A 22,734-nucleotide genomic window follows, 5' to 3' on the forward strand; every position below is an offset into this window, starting at 1 on the left:
GCTATTCCTTTTTAGTCTCCTTTGCTAATTCTAACCTATCTCCCTGATCTCTTAACATTGGGATATTTTAAGGCTTAGTCTTGGACTTCTTTTCTGCACTATCATCATTCAATCTAGTACTATAGTCTTAAATGCCATCTATCAATTGATATATATAAAATTTTCATATTCAGCCTTGACCTCTTTCCTGAACTTCAAACTCACATATCCACCTGCTAGTCAACATTTCTACTTGCTTATTGAGTAGTATCTTGAACTTAACATGCCCCAGATAGAATTCTGGACTCCTGTGTCTGCCTCCTACCTCCAGAACTCTCATTTAGGTTCTCTCCCACCTTTCTACATCCTAGTATATAGAACTTCATTCTTTCAGTTGCTCAGGCCAAAATATTTGGAGTCATTAACAACTCATCTCTTTTTCTGCACCCTATATCTAATCTATCAGTAAATCCTTTTTGTTCTGCCTTGAAAATATATGCAGAATTTGATCACTTCCACTGTCTCCACTTTTATTACTGTGGTCTAGGCCACCATCATTTCTTGCCTGAAATATTGCAATATACCCAGTTCTTTGTATTGTGGCCAGAGTGATCCTTCATATCCCCTGCTTAAAGCAAAATCCAAAATCCAACGTCCTTTTCTTTTTTCCCTTCAGAGACAGGTTCTTGCTCTGTTGTACAGGCTGGAGTACAGTGGCACAATTATAGCTCATTGCAGCCTCCGAACTCCTAGGTGATCCTCCCACTTTGGCCTCCCAAAGCACTGGTATCCCAGACCTGAGCCACCACGTCTGGCCTTCAGTGTCCTTTAAACCTCTGAGGCCCTGGCCCCTGTTTACTCCCTTAACCTCATGTCTCAAGTTAGGGGGCACTAGACCTGTCTAACGCTGTAATAGTGTGGTGTCCTGCAAGGTAAGGCCTACCAGGGGAGATAGCATGGCGATCCAGAGTGCAGGAGTAAATGGAGGGGAGAAAGGACTCTTGGTGACTGCAAACTACCGTTTTGTGAAACATGAAGGATGGGAGGGAGTGAAGACAGTAATGAAAGCAGAATTCAGGGTTGAAGAAGGCTTTCCCCCTGTAAGAAGTGAAAGACTTAGCCAGGCATTGTGGTCATGCCTATAGTCCCAGCTACTCAGGAGGCTAAGGTGGGAGGATCGCTTGAGCCCAGGAGTTTGAGACCGATTTGGGCAACATAGTGAGACTCTGTCTCAAAAAAAAAAAAAAAAAAAAAAAAAAAAAAGTAAAAGACTTAAGCATCTTTGTGTATCTATGGAAAGGAGGCCATGGAAGGGAGAGATTAAGGCAGTTGGTCACTGACTAACCAGGGACACAAGCAAACCAGTACTGTGAGGAGAGGCAGTTAGGGCCCCCTTCAATATGGAGATTGTAAATTGACTGCAGTCACTCCTGTTTGCTTAGTTGTATGGCTTGATTCTACCACTTCATCCCTTTTTCTGGCCAGAGCCTTCTCAGTATTTTCAGTTCACCCTCCCCCACTTTGTCATGTCTGCCCGTCCCCTAGGGATGATCCCTGTGCCTCCTCCCTTGTTCTGCTCCAGGCTCCTGAACACCGTGGAGAGACCTGACACAGGTTCTGAGGATCACATTGCTTCCTGGATCACTGTTTTTCTCCCTATCCCAATTTCTGCCCTCCCCCACCACGCTGGTGCTTTAAACTTATCTACTCACGTGGAATTTGTTCCATGGGGTCAGGGGTTGCCAAACTTTAGTAGCATTCATTACGTAGTACCTTCATGATTTTAAAATCCTGTCTACATTCTAATGGATCCATTACTTAATACCTCTCCGCGAATCGAATCACTTTTTAAAAAACAAATGTGTTTCAGAGGGAAACTTTATATCCCTACAATAAATGGAAATCATACCATTTGATATAAGTGGAAGATCATGGTAAGGAAAAAAAAAAAAGAAGAACGAGACAGTGTTTTTAGATTTGATGCCTGCAAAAAGTATGAGCCTGAGGCCAGCTTGTTTTTTTTTTTTTAATAGGCAAGTGTTTGGGAGTAGTCAACTTACTACTATCAAACTAGAGACTTACCCTAGCCTTAATTAAAAGGAAAAGAATAGGGAAGGATGAACTTTCTTGAGTACCCTCTGAAATCCTCTCTTATCAACTGGGGTGGCATCCCTGGAAATAGTGGTCCCAGTGTTTGTGTGCAGGATTGTTAGCTCAAAGATCAACATGCTGTGGTTTAATTAGCTTCCTTAAGATCCTCACATTAAGATGTGGCAGTGGCCTCTTTACAAGTCTTTTGCGTTCAGACCCTCCCCTTCTAATCCACCCTGCCCAGTCTTAGTGAATCTGTCTTCACATGTGCTGCCTTATCTTGCTCCTGTGTCCCTTGGGACACTTTAACGGCTCCTTGTTGCCTACCTGACCCAGACCACAAGTTTCAATTTGGCAACCAGTGAATGTATCACTCAAGTTTTATGGGCTTCCTGTATCTGGAACAATATGTTAGATCTGAGGTCCTCGACCCCCGGGGCTGCGACTGGTATGGGTCTGTGGCTGTTAGGAACCAGGCCACACAGCAGGAGGTGAGCAGCAGGTGAGCGAGCAAAGCTTCATCTGAATTTACAGTTGCTCCCCATCGCTCCCATCACTGCCTTAGCTCCGCCTCCTGTCAGATCAGTCACTGTCTCCCATCACCCCCACACGGGACCATCTAGTTGCAGGAAAACAAGCTCAGGGCTCCCACTGATTCTGCATTATGGCGAGTTGTATAATTATTTCATTATGTATTACAATGTAATAATAATAGAAATAAAGTGCATAATAAACATAATGTGCTTGAATCATCCAGAAACCATCCCCCCACTGCCCCCCAGTCTGTGGAAGAATTGTCTCCCATGAAACTTGTCCTTGGTGCCAAAAAGGTTGGGGACTACTGTGTTAGATGGTGAGGGGACGTGGACAAAGGAAGAAATATATACCATAGTCGCAGGGTTTTAAAAATGTGTCATCAAGTTGGGGAGACAAAATGAACATGAATGCGTGTACACTTTATATATGTATACAAAGAAGGGGCCAGTGGTCAGGGAGGGCCTTGTGATTCTGCCCATCCCTGGGCTTGGTTGTCACATAGCTCATTTGTGGTGTATGACTCCCACACTGGCTGGGTTTTTGTTTTTCTTTTATTGTGGTAAAATACATATAGCATAAAATTTACCATTTTAACCATTTAAAGTGTACAGTTCAGTAGCATTTAGTACATTCACAATGCTGTGCAGCTGTCCCTACTATCTATTTCTAGAAAATTTTCATCACTCCAAAGGAAATCTATTACACAGTAAACAGTCAGTCCCCATTCCCTCCTCCCCAGTCCCTGACAACCACCAATCTGCTTTCTGTCTCTGTGGATTTGCCTATTTTTATATAAATGGAATCATATAATATGCGCCCTTTTGTGTCTGGCTTCTTTCACTTAGCATAATGTTTTCAAGATTCATCCACATTATAGCATATATCAGTACCCTGTTCCCTTTGTTGGCAGAATAATATTCCATTGTACTAATATACCACATTTTGTTTATCCATTCATCAGCTGGTGGACATTTGAGTTGTTTCCACCTTTTGGCTATTGTGAATAATGCTGCTATGAACATTTGTGTACAATTTTCTTTCTGCGGGCATATGTTTTCAATTCTTCTAAGTATATACCCAGAAGTGGAATTGCTGGATCATATGGTAATTCTAGTTTAACTTAATGAGGAACTGCCAAACTGTTTTTCATAGCAGCTGTACTATTTTTCATTCCCACCAGCAATGTATGAGATATTCCAGTGTCTCCCTATCCTCGCCAACATTTGTTATTTTTAATTTTTTTTATTATAGCCACTCTAGTGAGTATGAAGCGATATCTCATTGTAGTTTTGATTTGCATTTCCCTAATGACCAATGGCATTGAGCATTTTTTCATGTGCTTGTTAGCCATCTGTATATATTCTTTGGAGAAATGTTTAAAAGACAGGGTCTTGCTCGGTCACCCAGGCTGGAGTGCAGTGGTGTGATCACAGCTCACTGGAGCCTTGAACCCCTGGGCTCAAGAAATCCTCCTGCCTCAGCCCCCTGAATAGCTTGGACTACAGGCATGCACCACTTTGCCTGGCTAAGTTTTTATTTTTTGTAGAGACTGGGTCCTGCTATGTTGTCCAGGCTGGTCTCCAACTCCCAGCCTCAAGTGATCCTCCTACCTTGGCTTCCCAAAATGCTGAGATTACAGGCATGAGCCACTATGCCCAGACCCTTTGCCCATTTTTAAATTGGATTGTTTGTGTTTTTGCCGAGTTGTAAGACTTCTTTATATATTCTATATAATAGACTCTTATGATATATGATTTCCAAATACTTTCTTCCATTCTTTGGGTTGTCTTTTTTTTTTTTTTTTGAGACAGAGTCTTGCTCTGTTGCCTGGGCTAGAGTGAGTGCCCTGGTGTCAAGCTCACAGCAACCTCAAACTCCTGGGCTCAAGCAATCCTTCTACCTCAGCCTCCAGCGTAGCTGGGAACAGGCATGCGCCACCATGCCTGGCTAATTTTTCTATATATATATTTTTAGCTGTCCATGTAATTTCTTTCTCTTTTTAGTAGAGACAGGGGTCTCGCTCTTGCTCAGCATGGTTTCGAACTCCTGACCTTGAGCGATCCTCCCGCCTCAGCCTCCCAGAATGTTAGGATTACAGGTGTGAGCCACCGTGCCCGGCCTGGGTTGTCTTTTCACTCTCTTGACAGTGTCCTTCAATGCACAAAAATTTTTAATTTTTAATGGAGTCCAATTTATTATTTTTCTTTTTGTTGCTTTTGCTTTTGATGTCATATCTAAGAAACTATTGCCAAATTCATGGCCATAGTGATTGGCTTCTCTTCCAAGATTGGGAGTTGTGGCTCACCCTAGGCCATGTCCCCAGAGTCTACCACAACTTAGCACCCAATAGATGCTCGCCAGATGTTTGTGGGATGGATGACTATGTAGTGGGATGTGAGCTGATCCTTGGGGGGAAGGGGTTTTGTGTAGAGGTATAGCCCAACCAGGGACATGACTCTGAATGAGCATCAGGGTACCTTATAAACTGTGAGATGTGGTCTGACCAAAGAGGAGGGTATGTATGGACAAATTGTGGAGTTCTGGGGGTCAGGTAACTGAGTGAAGCCTTCAAGAATAGCAAAGGCTTTTGGATGTGATGATGGAAACTTGGATCCATGGAGGAGACTTGTAAATATTGAAGAAAGCTCCTCAGGGGAAGGGAAGCTGGCTATGACTTAATCTTTATGCCATACTTCCTAGAATAGGGCTTGGCTGGTATTAGGCCTTAATAAATATTTGGGCAGCCTGATGAAGGAGACTTTTAAGTTATTTAAATGTGAGACTTTCCATGATATAGACCTCCTTACATATTCTACTCTATCTCATCCTCCTTCCAAATTTGAACTTGTCCTGTTTACTAGACTCACCCCTCTATTGCTCCTCACACTTGGCACTGTCAGCTCAGCTGCACACATTGCTCATAACCCTGCTCAGAACACCCTTGCTTCTCTCTTGTCTAATTCATCCTATTCCTGCAGGCCTAAGACACTATCCAATTATCCACAGAATCTCCACACTGCTATTGCAATGTGTCACTTTACAGCTCTGGTCAGAAAATTTACCAGAGCTTAGGGTCACGTGAATTTGGTTCAGATGCAGCCTCTACTAGTTACCGTGTAACCTCAGATATGCTGGTCTCCGTCTGTCTGCCCTGGTTTCCTTATTGGAAAATGGCAGTAGTAACACAGATCAAATAGTTTTGTGACAGTGAAATGAAAAAAAATATATAAAACCCTTAGTAAAGGGTCCAGCTCCTAGTAAGCAGTCAAAATAGTAGCTATACTGTTTCTAGTTTTCTAGTGGTTTTCTATATCTTAATCTTGCTTCTCAGCAAGATTGTGGGTTTCTTCTGTAGTGCAGAAGCTGATTCTTATGCTTATTGTAACTAGTATATTTGGCACAAAGCTAGGACTATAGTAAATGATTAAGAGACATTTGTTGCTTTGAGGTGTGTTTGTGACTACCTGAAGTTATTTGCTGTGGAAGAAAGGACAATGTTATAAAATTCTATATTATTCCACCATTCGTTTTATTAAGCCTAACTTTCGCTTTGTTCACTGGTGGTCTGGGCCTGACTTGGGGTAACCTGATTGTATGAACGAGTGTGTGTGCATGAGTGTGTGTGAGGAGGAGTAGGGAGATGGTGGAGGTGGTAACAATTGATTCTCTAAGGGGCAGAGCCAGGCTACAGCTCACCGTCCTAACCATTGCTTCTAGCTTTCCTCCCCCAGCGTTAGAGCTGCTGGGCTGTTATCTGCCCGGGGCAGCTGTCATGGCCCTGGCTCCCCATTCTTCTAGGCTGCCTTCACCACAATAGGAAATGAGGTCTTTTCGGCCCTCCTGTAAGATTTCCCTGCCAATGCATCATTCTTTGCAAGAGGCTATTGCCGTGGCTGTATACAGTCCTGGCAAAGTGTCAAAGTTAAAGCAGTAAATTCAGGATAATGGTTACCTCTGGAGAGAGAGAAAGGGCCATGAACTCTGAGAGGGGGCTTCAGTTATATTTGAAGTATTTATTTTTAATGCAGGGCTATGGGGCACATGGCTGTTCATTGATATGATATCATCATAGATATATGATCTTGAATTTGCTGCTTATCATTTCCATGCATGTATTATCCATAAAAAATACCATATTTTTGAATATTTTCAATCTTTATCTATGTGGAATTATCAAATTTTATGTGCGCTTCAGCTACCTATATTTTTTGCTTGATTTTTTTGAGATTTTTCTATATTGATACATGAAGTCTTAGACCTCTGTATTATGAAGAGAGCACAATTGATGTATCTTTTCTGCTATTGGTGGACATTTCAATGGTTTCCTACTTTTAAGTTTTGCAAACATGGCTGTGACAAATAATCTGATACATAGCACCTTGTGCCCAGAACAAAAGAGTTGCATAGGAGTGGACTTGCTAAGCCATCGGACATATATACCTTTCACTTTGCTGGTATTGCCAACTCTCTCCTCAGAGTGGTTGTCCTAGTTTACTTTCCCACCAGCAGTGCATGAGAGTTGATGTTGGTTCACATCGACCCTTGGTAGTCACATCTGTGCTTTTCCTTCTCTCTCTAGACCACCAGAAAAGGTGGGAGGGAGGCAAGGTTTTCTAATTAGGAGGATAATGGCAGCTCTGAGGAATTTCCTGTTACATTTATTTTAATGAGGAAAAGATTTTGTTCTCTGTTTTGGTGAAAATAATGTTTAGACTTCTGTGGAAAATAGTTACCCTGAAGTAGTGTAGTTTGTTTCTTTTTTTCTGTCCTTCCTTCCTTCCTTCCTTCTTTCTTTTTGTTTACATTCTTGGCAAATAAGTATGAAAGACCAATTAGCAAGTTAATGTTCTAAATGTTCATTTGCAGTAATAGTTATTTTTAAGTGTTCTAAATAGCATGGAACATTAGGTTTATTCTTACTGCTTCCCAAAGTTTTGAATTTGTTAAAATGAATTGCATTTAAAATGTGACGCAACTTTATGGGTAAAGATTGTTCATAATTATTTGCCACTCTATATGCATTTTGTAATGGGAAAAATAAATGATGGGAAAATGTGTTTACATTTTAAAACAGATTAGAAAAGTCATGACGAGTAACTGGCTATTTTATGTTGTTTCATGTGTTCACAGGTGGGAAAGGAGAAGTTCCACAAATCCCAACATTGGGGCTTTTGCAATAATGTTAGGATGCTTGTGAGTGATGCTAAACCTGGAATTGGTGGAGAACCACTTCCTGGGCAAAAGGTGAAGCCTAAATGTAGCACGTTTCCTACAGGAGATGGAACTGATGCACCGTCGTGGGTAGCTTTTGATAAACAGGTAAGTCACATGACATTGGGAGAAATACAATCTTAAAATTTTACAGATACTTAATAGATTTGAGAAAATAAGAGTTTCCAAGGTAAACGTTAATGCTAGTTCTTTTTTCTCTGGCTTTTCTACTTATTATTGCCTTTATTTTTAGTATTTCTCCCTTGTCTTTATTTTTTAATTCACAAAATTATATACATTTATGGTGTGCAACATTATGGTTTGAAATATGTATACACTGTGGAATGGCTAAATTGAGCTAATTAACATATTTGTTACCTCACATACTTATTTTTTTGTGGTGGGAACAGTTAAAATCTACTGTCTTAGCAATTTTCAAGTATACAATACATTGCTATTATTATAGTTACCATGTTGTATAATAGATCTCTTGAATTTATTCCTCATAAGTGAAATTTTGTATCTTGACTAAGGCTAATTCTTCTAAAAGATGAATTCAAGAACAAAAGTACCCTAAACAGAGAAAAATTATCCTTGCTCTGTTGTTTGTGACCAGGTGCATTGGTTGCAGGATGCTAAATATTCATCTCTCTTGGTCAATGCTTATCAATCTTTCTGTCATCTCCTTCCTAGACAGGATAATCTGTCCTTCTATAGACACTAACAAGAGTCTGGTCAGACTCACTTTTGTTTCATGAGTTGCCATTAACTAAATAATTTTGTTTGATTCTGAATGTGGCATTAAATAGGAACAGAAAAATGCCTTCTCTTCTTTTCTCCATGCTAATTATGGTTCTCTGTCTCTAAGAACAAAAGGGTGACATGGCAAGAATTATAGAAGTGAAGGGAAGAGGTACCATTATTGGACAAGAGTCAGAACTTTCTAATGTATGTGTCTGTACACATAACACGCACACATATACACTCGTATACTGACATATTGACAGTTGGAAAAGGGAATGCACTTGAGTATCTTAAAAAGGGACTAAGATCAAAGGAAAAAGAAGAACAAGGGGACCAGCTTATGGATATGTTGTGTTTATCAGATAATCCTGTATCACAGCTCCTTGTTCTGTTCTCCAAAAAAAACCCCTATTATTAGATTATTTTAGATCTTGTAATTAAAAAATAATTTAGGACTGTAGTATGCTAAGTTGACCTGGTGGCTTTTAGCAGCTTTTAACATAGATTGGTTGGCAATACTTTGATTCCAATTAAAATGTCCTCAAATTTGGTAGAAGTGACACATCCCCATGTCATCTGTGATAGGGTAGATCAATTAGAGTACACATTTTTTTGAAGCTCAGTTCTGACACTTATAGAGATCTAACAGACCACAGGGAGGTTTCTTTCCTGGGAAACAATCTCTCCTTTGAACATGGGCCAATATTTTTCTTTCTTTCTTTCTTTCTTTCTTTCTTTTTATTAGTTTAAGTACCTGGCTCAGTGCTGGACCCAGAGCTTCAAAACAATTTCTAGGCTGACTGACTTGGGGGGATTATGTATGGTTTTCTGTTACTCTCAATCTTATAGAATGTTTAATTTGCAAGGGCCAAAGAAAAAATTCTATTTTTACCTCATGTCAAAAAGAAGGTATTGACAATATTTTAAACTAATCCACTACTGAATAAATAATGTAGGCCACAATGTATTAAACTATTCTCTTGTATTTAAAGTTGAAAATCCGTTTTATTTCATGTTTTTCTCAATGTTTAACATGTGCCTTTCAAGCCTATTTTGTGGTCCTTTAATTACTTATAAAATTATGTAGAATATTTATGAAGTTGGAATAATTTTAGCTTCTGACTGCTTGAGAAAATGAAGAGCTTACTCATATTAGGTTAACTAGATGCAACATAATTCTTTCAGTTATTTTGTTGGTTAACTTCAATTAAATATTTATTGAGCTTTAAATGAGACACTAAGACTATGAAATATTTATGTGCTCTGATGAGATTGTGAACTATAGACTAGCACTAGATCCTGGTTAATACCCAGAGCAAATTATAAAGTGCTTTCTACATTAGTGGTTCAACAAAACAAGTCAACACCTGTTACTCATTTTTCTTAAAAATGAGACATTTTTAATTTGTTGCCAGTTTTTCCAATAGCTTTTAATCTTTGCACTATATCTAGGGTTACAGTCTCAAACAATACAAAGTAAAAATAAAGTCAATTCTTTGGAAAGTGTACTAAAATTAATATTTGTAGTAGATGCTCTTGGTGCCCACCCAGATTCATATTAGGGGGCAGTGACAAATGCTTTGACAGCTTCCTGTAACCCTCTATGGAGACTTGCTCTTGGCTGATGGGAGTTGCATGTCCCAGAGACACCTGGGAGGTTATACTGGCATCTTTTTCCCAAGGGAGGGCAGCCAATGACTGACTGATTTATCAAGGGTAAAAGGCTTCCTTGCTTCAAGGTGGGACAGTTCTTTACTGTGATTTAGGCTCCGTAGCTTCCAGTGCATCAGGCCAAGGCTAAACTTGACCTGAGAATGCATTCTGGCTCATTTCCCTTACCTTTGCTGTTTCCCTTACTCTCTTAGAGATTTTTTCCAAGAATGCGCCCTTAATAAATCACATGCACCTAAATCCCTGTTTTAGGCTCTGCTTCTATGGAACCCAACCTAAGACAGCATTCCAGTTTTTATCCATAATTCTAAAAGTGACCATCAAAATGCCCTGCTCATGCAGACTATCACATTATAAGCAGAGAAAGTGCTATTTGCAATCACCAAAATAGCTAGCATTTGTTATCCTGCATGGCCCCTGTGGTGGACACTTCTAGCTATTTATCATTTATTTAGTCTCCCATTTATTCTTACAGACAGAACATCAGTTTTATTCAGGCTGGAAATGTACCTACTTAAAAGTGTTCACGTCCCCAGGCTTCTTGCAGCTAGGGCTGTCCGTGTGACTCACTTCTGGCCAATGATATAATAAATACCCTAATGTTTATTGGGTGGGGCTCCTAGGATAGTTATTGTTTTTCTAATGAAAACAGTCAAGCTCAGCTGGTACAATTTCCTGCCCTTTGCCCTTCCTTTGTTTTCCTGTCTGGAGCTAGGACATAATTTCTAGGGCACAGCAGCCATCTTGTGGGTGCAGTGAGATGAAGGAAACTTAGGTCCTCATTGGCATCACGGAGCTATTGTTTAAGGCCCAGGCTCTTTCTCTTTGTCTTGTAGTTATATGAGAAAAATCAACCCCTACTTCAGATGTTCTCAGCCCAGGGAGGCATTTGGAAATGTGCAGAGGTGTATTGGGTTGTCACAATGTCTAGGAGCAGAGCTGGACTAGGGTAAGACAAGTGAGGTGATTGCCTTGGATGCAACATTTAAGGGGTGCCCCAGAACTCAGTAATCAAGCTAGATAATATTTTAGTGTAATATCTTAAGAAATCAAAATTAATGCCAGAAATCCATGATGAACAAAATGCCAACATTTTAAATAAAGACAGGATTAGTAATTGTGCTATGAGAGCCATACTGGAGCCTGAGGCAAAAGGAAAAATCAGTAATACTGATCCCACCTTTATTAAAAATTTGGCCTTTTGACATTTTGTTCATCCTGGATTTTTTTTGCATTAATTTTGATGTTTTAAATTTCCTCACCCTAGGGCCAGCCCTGACCAGGATGTGCTGCCGCCATTTAGTACCTAGGAGCCAAGTATGTATCCCACATCCTGCGATGTGGGGAAGGCAAACCCATACTGGGAAGAATTGTTCTACCTCAAATCCCAGTAATGTTTCCATTGAAAAATACAGTCCTACTTGCTTAGAACCCCTGGCACTGGGGGGATTTATACAAATAGCCCGAAGAATTTTGCCTGATGCTGCATTCACTTCCCAAAGACTAGTTATTTCATTGAATTCATTTAAATAAAACCAGGCCACGATGGACTAAGATAAAAACAAGACCACTCCTTAATCATAATCTGTTACAGCAAGTGTTACAGCGGGTGGTCCCGAGGACAAACCCAGCGGCACACGGGGAGTTAGAGAATCAAAGTTTATTTGCCGGTGGGCTCAGAGGGGTCTTGCCACCAAATTCTGAGCCCCGTCTACCCAGTTCTTCCCACTTTTACTAAGTTGGAGTGGTCTGAGGGGTGGGCTCTCTGGTGGCTAATGCCCGTCAGGTAATAGTTCAGTTGATGTGTCAGGTAATAGGTTAGTATTATGTTGATGCACCAGGTAATAGGTTTAGTGTTATGCTGATGCGCCAGGTAATAGGTTAGTTGATGGGCCAGGTGTTAGGTTAGTATTATGCTGATGTGGGTCTTCCATGAGGGGTGGGGGTCTTAGGTGGCTCATGCCCCAAGTAATGGATGGGGGTTTTCCTTATCAATCCATCTGAACACAGACAGAACACGAACATTGTTCAAGCCACAAAATGCACCACTCACACCAATGATTTCCAGTTATTATACCAGTATCTCCATGAGGAAGAAGCAAACATCAATGGCTGCCCTCACTGTATAAAGGAGGAATCATTTGCAAGAAGTGGAGTGGGGGCTAGCGTTTGAGAATAGGTGTTAGAGACACTGGTTCTGGTCCTGGTCCTGCCATTACCTAACTGTGTGACTGTGGCTTAGTCAGTTTATATCTCTGAGTCTCAGTTTCCTTGATTATAAGGCAGGGCTTGGCTAGCTGATCTCTAAGTCCCTTTTACCTCTAGCAGTCTACGTGTAAGACTTGACTAAGGCCAAATTCAGCTTGTTCATCCTAGAACTGAGCCAGGACCCTGCATTTCCGGCCCTGAGGCTCTTTCCAATTACACCAGGCACTCGCTGCTTCATTACTAATTGAAATTTGGCATTTAGCAGTTTATGCTATGTTGCGGTTGCTATCATATAAGATCTATCGTTAGCTCCTTTTATAAAAAGTCAGGATAGTTAGAAAAACACAAATGACTGAATGTTTTTATATGACTTTTATCTGGCTGTTAAACAGCATTTACATAGATTCTATAATTATGCTCTCATTTCTTTTCATTTGTCAGTGGCTCCTACTCAGCCTAATTTGTTTGCTATTTTACAAATGACTCTATTATAGTAAGTGGCAGGATAAAGGTTGATCTTATGGGGTATGCATACATTTAAAAATATTACTTCATTTTCCCCATCTATTGTAAACATAGTAATTATAATCAAAACTACTGACCACAGAATTAGAATTTTAATAACTTTGCATTAAATGACATTGAGTTTGTATTGAGCTGATTATTAATGTAGCACTATGTGGCTCTATTTTTTTTTTTTTTTTTTTTGGAGACAGAGTCTTGCTCTTTTGCCCTGGCTAGAGTGCCGTGGCGTCAGCCCAGCTCACAGCAACCTCAAACCCCTGGGCTCAAGCGATCCTTCTGCCTCAGCTTCCAAGTAGCTGGGACTACAGGCATGCACCACCGTGCCCGGCTAATTTTTTCTATATACTTTTAGTTGTCCAGATAGTTTCTTTCTATTTTTAGTAGAGATGGGGTCTTGCTCTTGCTCAGGCCTGTGTCGAACTCCTGACCTCAAGTGATCCTCCCGTCTTGGCCTCCCAGAGTGCTAGGATTACAGGCATGAGCCACCGCACCGGACCTGACCCTATGTTTTAAACAATATAAAACTAAATTTTTAAAATATAATTTGGTCTCTTGAGTCATTGATTTTTTTTAATTGAACAAGTTTGTTTTTACTCATTTGCAGCAAGGGAAAACATACACCCTGAGCAGCCATGGAATGTCTAAGGAAGCAGGTATTGGAAAAGACTTACTATAGGATTTGGGCTTGTGTTAGGTAATTTTGGGGAGGGATTAAGGAAGTGGGGCTTTGCTTTGGATTGGGTGCTATCAGGAAGGGGGGTTATTTTTATGATTATCTTAATAAATCTCATTTATAGAGGGAGCAGACTAGAGCAAGGTTACAGCTGTATTTGGGAAAGAAGGAGCTGTCACTCCTATGAGCCAGGAGAGGGGGATGTTTGGTGTTTTGTGGCTGGACAATGTTCATTTTCCATCTGTGTTCAGATGTGATTATGGAGTGGTCTTGGTTTTGTTCTGATCCATCACGGTCACAGAGTGGCCTTGTCTGATGTTGGTGATCTATGAAATTGTTCTTGTTCAACAGGAGTACACCGAGGCCTAGCTGTGGATGCCAGGCTGGCTTGTAGCAGCACTAAGACCAGCTGATAGTGCCAGGCCAGTTCCTGGATGTCAGGGGCTGCTTTTCTTTTTCTCACCCAGTAGCAGCCAGAATTTTTTTTTTTTGAGACAGAGTCTTGCTCTGTTGCCCTGGCTAGAGTACAGTGGTGTCATCATACCTCACTGCAGCCTCCAACTCCTGGGCTCAAGCGATCCTTCCGCTTCAGTCTCCCAAGTAGGTAGGACGACAGGTGCACTCTACCACGCCTGGCTAATTTTTTCTATTTTTAGTGGAGATGGGGTCTTGCTCTTGCTCAGGCTGGTCTCGAACTCCTGACCTCAAGTGATCCTTCCGCCTTGGCCTCCCAGAGTGCTAGGATTACAGGTGTGAGCCACCGTGCCTGGCCCAAAATTTTTAATTTTCCTATGGGAGGATTAAGGAACGATCAAGTACATTAGGAATTTCACATGATTAACAAAGAGCAATAATCTATGAATACAGATTCTTGAAGTTTTGCCTAAAGCCAATTAGGAATTTTATAAAACATAATCAGAGTATATAAAAATAAAATACAATTAAACTTTTAAAAATAAGTAGAAAATATGTCAGATATTATACCTTTAAGCCATACCCAAAATTTCAAATGGAAATCTTTCCATAAGTTTATATAATTTTCAGATTCTCTGACTCCTGCTATAACTATTTCATAAGAGACACCAATATGTATAATTATAAAACAATGCTATTGAAATATATTGCCATTTTAATCCCATATTTTATATCACAGTTACATAAATCTTCAGCTATTTAGTATTAGAGAAGAAATAAAAAGGCTTGCCTGAAATCAAACACGTCATGCCCCAAATATCCAACTATGTATTCTGCATTTATCACTAAGAGTAAAACACAAAATTTAAAAATTTATGTTAAAGTGATAAAGTTTCCAATTTCATCATATAATGTGGGCTTCTTTAATCTTCTTTTAAAATTCAAGAGGCATTTAATTAAAAAATTCCAAAATCTTGAATAAATATTTTTGGAATAAAAAAATGAGATTCATAAATGAGTCTTTTATTAAAGAAGAGAGCGTTCTTCCTCCCCTCTTTTCTAAAACCTGCAATTTAGCTGTTAGACAAAATTTTAAGGCCCTCATCTCAGGCCTAAACTTTTTATCACTAACTAGGCCTGTGTCTTATTCTGATTAGCCCCATGTAAGGAAATAGTGTTCTTAGGGGAAGTAAAACATAAGCTGGGACTATCCCAGCCATCACTTGTGCTGCAAGATTCTTACATTTTTCTTGGCATAAATTCCAGCATATTCCAGAAGAATAAGTTTGGAGATGCCATCACTGAGACCAGTGAGTTCTAAAAAGCAGCCATTAAGCTATAGATGCATTGTTCTTCCCAACTGTTCCTCCATGCACCATTTATGTTGGGGGTATTAGGGTAGTTAATAAAAAGCCTTATATTATCTAAACAAAAGTTTTTGTGGTGTCTCTTTTATTTTAGCAATGATCTTTTAGGAAGAAAGACAATAAATAACTACCTTTTTAAATTATTAATTTATTTTTTCATTATTCTGAATTAATAGCAGTAAGTAATAGATTACTACAGTTGTTTTTACATCCCCATTATTCAGAACTTATACTCATAGATTTTACACCATGATCATCTAGGTTATAGAAACTTCATATAGGTCTTTTTATGTTTAATTGAAATTCTACTTCCTTTGCAATCTACCCTGTTCTTTCCCCCACTTTTGGCTTAAAATAGGAAGTCTGTTTTGAGTGTATTTTATTCTATTTCTCTCTGATTCCACTTGTTGATTCTTTCATCCAGTATTTCCGGGCATTTATTTTTGCATTTATATTTGAGTATCAACAATAAATGAAAACTACCTTTTTTTCAAGCCCTCTGCGAAACCTTTGCCCTAACCCTGAGTCGAAGTAAGTTACTTTCATCATTATACAACTAAAAGTACCTTTCTTTAAATTTGTAAATTTAATTTTACAATAGCATTATTACTTTGTATTTTAACTATTTGTCTGCAAGATCATCTTTGGCTTATTGCCCTTTTTCACATAGTAGGTGAAATTGTATTAGAAAGAAGGGAGTGAGGAAGAATGGGAGATAAAAGGAGAGTCAGAGGGGAAAAAAGAGAGAGAAAAAGGAAAGAAGGAAAGAGAAAGGAAAAAGGGAAAAATCCAGCAAATCAAACCTATGAAAAATTTAAAACCAGCAGAGGAGAGCCACGTGCAGTCATGTGCACCTATAATCCCAGCTACTCAGGAGGCTGAGGTGAGAGGATGTCTGGAGCTCAGGAGCCCAAGGCCAGCCTGGGCAACATAGCAAGACCCCATCTCTGTGGTTTTGTTTGTTTGTTTGTTTGTTTGTTTTTGAGACAGGCTGGACAGGCTGCAGTTATGTCATTATAGCTCACTGCAACCTCAAGCTACTGGGCTCAAGTGATCCTCCTGCCTCAGCCTCCTGAGTAGCTGGGTCTACAGACCCGTGCCACCATGCCCAACTAGTTTTTCTTATTTTTTTGTAGAGACTGGTCTCACTGTGTTGCCCAGTCTGGTCTTGCATTCCTGGACTCAAGCAATCCTCCCACCTCGGTCTCCCAAAGTTCTGGGATTACAGGCATGAGCCATTGTACCCGGCCAAAACTGTATTTTCAATTCTGGTCTTGTTGGCTTTTACAGTCAGCTTTATAATGGAAGCTTGGATTCTCACTGATACATAATGGGGATAGTATTGTTAATGTGTGTTCCCAGCTTTCTCTTTTTCCCCATGCCCTTCCTGAACAAAAATTTGTCTTTGTTCACTCCACTTTACCCCTTGCTTCATCCTCTAAGGATTCTTCTTAATTTTTCAGTCAGATTCTTAGACTTTGGGGGATATAGGAAAGGGAGCAGGATAAGAGAGAGAGAGAAAGAGAGAGAGAAAGAGAGAGAGAGAGAGAGAGAGAGAAAGATCATAGAGCCAATGGTGATAAAATAGACTTGTGAGAATAGAAAAAGAGAGGAAAACCCTTTTCGAGGGGAAGTGTAGATGTGGAGCATAAATTGGATAACCTTTGATTTTCTTCAGAGGCCTAAGTGAAGATGAGACAGGCTTTTCAATTGCTATTAGTTGTTGGGCCTTTTCTTTGAATACACTACCCTGCCAAGACTGGGCCATACTGACTCATTATTTGAGTTACATCTAAATGTTTACTTACCAAATTATATATTTTTGTTTATGTTTAAACAAATAAGAGAACCGCCATTACCCCCTCTGACGCCAATCAGTTGACCTAAGTCCTCTCTTGTCTCCCTCTGAAATCTCCTTCTCATCAGTCTCCTCCTCTCCAAGGCCACTGCTGCTATCTTAGTTCATCATCTTTGACCTAGAGAGTAGCCTCTTCAATGGCATCCCTGCCTTTAATAGGATTCCCTTTCTCGATTGCCCACTCTGCTACAGAGTTAACTTTCTAAAATGTTTAGAATACTCTGACCTCCTTTGCATGGCCTAGGAACTGCCTATCTTTTGGCTCTTGCACCTTTGTAGTCTCATTTACTCTGCTTCCCTCTCCCCACTCAGCCCTCAGCTACACAAAACGACTTTGCAGTATCCCATATCCCAAGCACTTCTATGGTCCCATAACTTTGCACATGCTGTTCCCTATGCAGAGAATGCCCTTCCCCACTTGTCCACTTTCCCCATCTTTCAGCCCACTGCAGACGCATTTCAGATGTTACCTCCACTGTGATGCCGCCTTCTTAGTGGTGTCAGGTGGTTTGGCACTTCTCCCTCCTTGTGGAGCATTTTCATAAACCCCTATTACTCTTCTCTGTGTCCCCCACAGAGCAGGGGTGAGGTGGGATTTTGTGGCAGTTTGGTGGATAGTGGTTAAGCTTGTGGCCTCTGAGGCTAGGCAGCTTGAGTTCTAATCCCAGCTTTCCCATTGTCTTATCTTGAGACCTTGGGTAAATTACTTGACCTCCCAAACCTTGACTTCTTCTATAAAAAGAAGATCACAGTATTACTTACTTTATAGGTGTGTTGTGAGGAGTAAATGAGACAGACTATAAAAACACTTAACACAATGCCTGACCCATTATAAGTACTGGCTTATAAGTGTTGGCTATTTTATTTAGCTTTGAATTACCCGAGCTTAGCACAGTGCCTGACACATGGCAGGCACTTGGCAATATATACTGAGTGGATTTTAAAAAATGTTATTGAGTCTTTACTAATGGCTTTTAGCTTTATATTCAATGCATTATAATTATTTGGAGGTACCATACCCTGTTTTGCAGTTATTTTCATATAGTATTATTCCCCTTACTTAACTGTACAATCTTCATAGCTGGAGAGATTGTCTTATTGAGTATCGTATCTATCACACAGAGCTTTGAACTTAGCAGGTATTCCATAACTGGTTTGGTTTCTAGTATTTTCCTTTAGTAAATGAGGCTTTCAGTATAAAGTATCCATTTTGTGACCTTGGCTATTGATGCACTTGTGGGAAGTAAATAATGGTACAGTAAAATAAGCCACTGTACTGGGGAGTCCAGTTTATTATAGAATAATTATAGAATAAATTCTTTGGGTTGGAGGAAAATATAAAGGGCATCATATCCAAGCATCTTTCTTCTGCCTCTTTTGGGTGGAAGCCAGCCTTTAAAAAATACATAATAATATCTCAAAATGATGGCATGGAGTGTTTTTGCCTTGTTCTCATATTATTCACTCTGATTATACACACACACACACACACACACACACACATTGAGCATCACATTTTTTGAGTGCTGACATGATACCACGAGGTGAAAACTTCACACCTAACCTCATGTGACCGGTTGCAATCAAAACACAGGTGCACAATGCACAGTTTATTCAGCACCCCCAAGGGAGAACCACCCCCAGCAATATATGTTTTCCACATGTGCCCAGATTCTCCCATGCAAGCATGCCACAAAGAGTAATAAAATGGCACATGTGTGGACCAGACACACTAACAACAGCTTCCCCACAGTGCCCCACATGGGGCTAAGGCCTATGTGCATTACTTATTGTGGGTTTTTTTTTTTTTTGCTTATTCTCTGCTCTGTGATATAAAGATATTGTTGAAAATGTCAAAAAGGCCTGCAGATACCCCCATGTATAACAATGATCAGAAAAAGTGGAAGAATTTATGTTTATCTATAGCACAGAAAGTCAAGCTGTTGGAGAAACTGGACAGTGGTGTAAGTGTGAAATGTCTTACAGAAGAGTATGGTGTTAGAATGACCACCACACATGACCTAAAGAAACAGAAGGAAAAGCTGTTGAAGTTCTATGATGAAAGTGATGAAGAGAAGTGAATGAAAAATAGAAAAACACTGTATAAGGCTAAAAATGAAGATTTCGATTGTGTATTGAAAGAGTAGATCTGTCAGCCTCACACTGAACACATGCCACTTAATGGTATGCCTATCATGAAACAAGCAAAGATCTCTCACAATGAACTGAAAATTAAAGGCAACTGTGAATATTCAACAACAAGGTTGCAGAAATTTAAGAAAAAAAACATGGCATTAAAATTTTAAAGATCTATGGTGATTAAGCATCTGCTGATCACGAAGCAATGAAGAAATTCATTGATGAGTTTGCTAAGGTCATTACTGATGAAAATCTGATGCTAGAAAGTCTATAATGCTGATGAAACATCGCTGTTTTGGTGTTATTGCCCCAGAAAGACACTGACTACATCTGGTGGACAGCCCCCACAGGAATTAAGGATGGCAAGGACAGTATAACTATGCTGGGATGTGCTAATGCAGCAAGCATGCATAAAAAGTAAACTTGCTGTGATAGGCAAAGGCTTGTATCCTTGCTGTTTTCAAGGAGTGACTTTCTTACCAGTTCATTATTAACAAAAAGGCATGGATCACCAGGGACATCTTTTCTGATTGGTTTCACAAACATTTTGTACCAGTATCTCCTGTTCACTGCAAAGAAGCTAGACTGGATGATGACTACAAGCTTTTTTTATTCCTTGACAACTGTTCTGCTCATTGTCCAGCTGAAATTCTCATCAGAAATAATGTTTATGTCATGTACTTTCCCCTAAATGTGACTTCATTAATTCAGCCATGTGACCAGGGTATCCTTAGCTCAATGGAGAGTAAATATATACACACACACACACACACACACACACACATATATGTATAATCTGTTATATGGTAGGTGCTGTTTTCCTTTTGTATTTTTCATATTAAAAATGTCAGTTTTCTTTATTCAGCTTATAAAACTCCATGATTAACAATGTGACTTCTGCTGGATAGGGTGACCCCCTTCTTCTAGTCCTGTTTGAGTCCAGGAAAGCGAGACCAGACTGGGCAACACAGTGAGACCAGTCTCTACAAAAAAATAAGAAAAACTAGTTGGGCATGGTGGCACGGGTCTGTAGACCCAGCTACTCAGGAGGCTGAGGCAGGAGGATCACTTGAGCCCAGTAGTTTGAGGTTGCAGTGAGCTATAATGACATAACTGCAGCCTGTCCAGCCTGTCTCAAAAAAAAAAAACCAAAAAACAAACAAACAAAAAACACAGAGATGAGGTCTTGCTATGTTGCCCAGGCTGGCCTTGGGCTCCTGAGCTCCAGACATCCTCTCACCTCAGCCTCCTGAGTAGCTGGGATTATAGGTGCACATGACTGCACCTGGCTCTCCTCTGCTGGTTTTAAACTTTTCATAGGTTTGATTTGCTGGATTTTTTTTCCTTTCTCTTTCCTTCTTTTCCTTTTTCTCTCTCTTTTTCCCCCCTGACTCTCCTTTTATCTGCCTTTCTTCTAGTCCTGGTATCATTTTTCAGGAAGTCTGATTTTAAACAGTGGGTCTGAACCTCTTAGTATTATCAAGTGTTTTTCAATTGCCTTGCTCAATAGACTCCATAAGGATGTGAAAAGACTATTTTAGATATGGTTTTGACAGTATTTTCAAGCTTCCAGCTTTGCATCCTACACTGATTTATATATTATTCAGTATTTTTATACATTCATTTTTCTCTCCAAAGCTCTGTTACATATACATAATTTCCTTAATCTTTTAAATAGTGCTGTGGTTATCACTATGGTTAGCAAGTATTAATTTTCTAATTTTTGATGAAAGGTTAACTAGTGAAAAAAAGAATTTAAGTGGTTTGCACCAGTTATATAGTTAATTAGTGATAAAGCTACAAGAAAAACATTCTAGCATTCTAGCCACTTCCCTTTCCCTTTTATGCATCATAAAATCATGTCTTAAGAAGCAGAGAAGTAAAACTAAATTTCACAAATACTTATACTGCCCATACAGGTACATTTCATCTTAAACCATAGATTTAGTCGTGAAAATTTGAACATAAATTATACATAGATTTATGATAACATTTTTGTAATATGAAAAATTCTTTGGAAATTATCCTTCTGTAATTTGTCTTTTTTGACATTCATTTATGTAACTTACCTTTATTGACTGTCTCTTATGCTCAACAAGCTAAATGAGATTCAGGTTTGTATAACTTGAGTTTTCTTAAAATAAGATATGCCTATTTAAACACAGTATCCATAGGAACATAAATTTATCAAAAAATGAAGTGAGAGGAAAAAAAATGAAAATTTCAAGTGAGATTATAACTTGAGCATTGGTATTTAGATATACCTCCACCTCCACAATCCCAATTGAAATGACTGCAAAATTTTAAAATATGGAGAAACTAATTTAGTGTTGGAGGCCAGGGAGGGCTTCTATCTTCATACTATAAACTTTGAAGAATTTCCCCTTGATATAGTGCAGATGGGATCATACTGAAGGAATATACCAAAACCAACTTGTAATTTCACTTCCTGAAAGTGACAAGAATCGAATTGGGGGTTAGGACAACCTGTGGGGGCTTCCACTTGCTTTACTTTCACAACCATTGATGGCTTAAGAGTGTCAACAAGGAGGCCCATAAAGCAGGTCCTGCATTTGGGCTTTTCTCTGACGCAACAGGCAATGGCATACAAAGGACTGGCCACTCTGTTCCTAAAGTGGAGGTCAGGTCAATTTATAAAATGTTTATATGTAAGAATTTAAAGTTTTTCCTGCTGGGGACTATCTACGGCCCTAGCTCCGTCCCTACTGCTCTTAACATGCTGTATATGAATTAATATTAACCAGTCTCCCCCTGAGAGGAGGAATCTAAGAATATTAGGATAAATAGTGAAGAGGTAGTGAAAGGGAACCCATCCACCCTATTTTGGGGAAAACACCTGCCTGGATAGACTGCTTTTTGTTTAAGAATGAAGAAACCCAACATAAGGTTTCTGAAAAGACTCCACAACATAAATGGAGAACATAGCATTCAAGAGACAGAGGAAGAAAGATATTTATTTTAAAAGTATGTTTTCTATAGGAAAACAAGTATTTTTGATAACAATGTGCTTTGTGCTTTCTGTTGAGTGCAAGGAAGTATATAACACAAAATAAGCAGTGAAAGCAAACTGAGTGAGAGCTGGAAGGAGAAAATAGAACAAGAGAAAAATTAAAAATATTGCTGAATGAGACTGTAGGCAAAAGTCAAAGTGAGCTTGCTGAAGAAGAAATCTGAAGCAACTAAAAAATGCATTATATGTAGTAAAGAAAAAAAATCAAACTGGGGAAAATGAGATGAAAAAGCAAACTTGAGAAAATCTCCCAAAATGCAGCAGAAAAGTATGTAAGAGCAACAAG

At 39.4% G+C, this 22,734-nt stretch overlaps 1 protein-coding gene across 1 annotated transcript in view; it reads left to right on the forward strand.

Annotated features, from left to right (window-relative positions):
• Positions 1-2,453: 2,453 nt before the first annotated feature.
• EFHC2 (EF-hand domain containing 2) overlaps positions 2,454-22,734 on the forward strand; it is a 128,680-nt gene continuing 108,399 nt past the window's right edge. Inside the window, exons 1-2 of the mRNA XM_069464294.1 lie at positions 2,454-2,561; positions 7,738-7,926. Coding sequence (XP_069320395.1) covers positions 2,454-2,561; positions 7,738-7,926 — 297 coding nt within the window. The remainder of the gene's footprint in view (positions 2,562-7,737; positions 7,927-22,734) is intronic.

The sequence above is a fragment of the Eulemur rufifrons genome, chromosome 30 (assembly GCF_041146395.1).
Source record: "Eulemur rufifrons isolate Redbay chromosome 30, OSU_ERuf_1, whole genome shotgun sequence".
Taxonomy (NCBI): domain Eukaryota; kingdom Metazoa; phylum Chordata; class Mammalia; order Primates; family Lemuridae; genus Eulemur; species Eulemur rufifrons.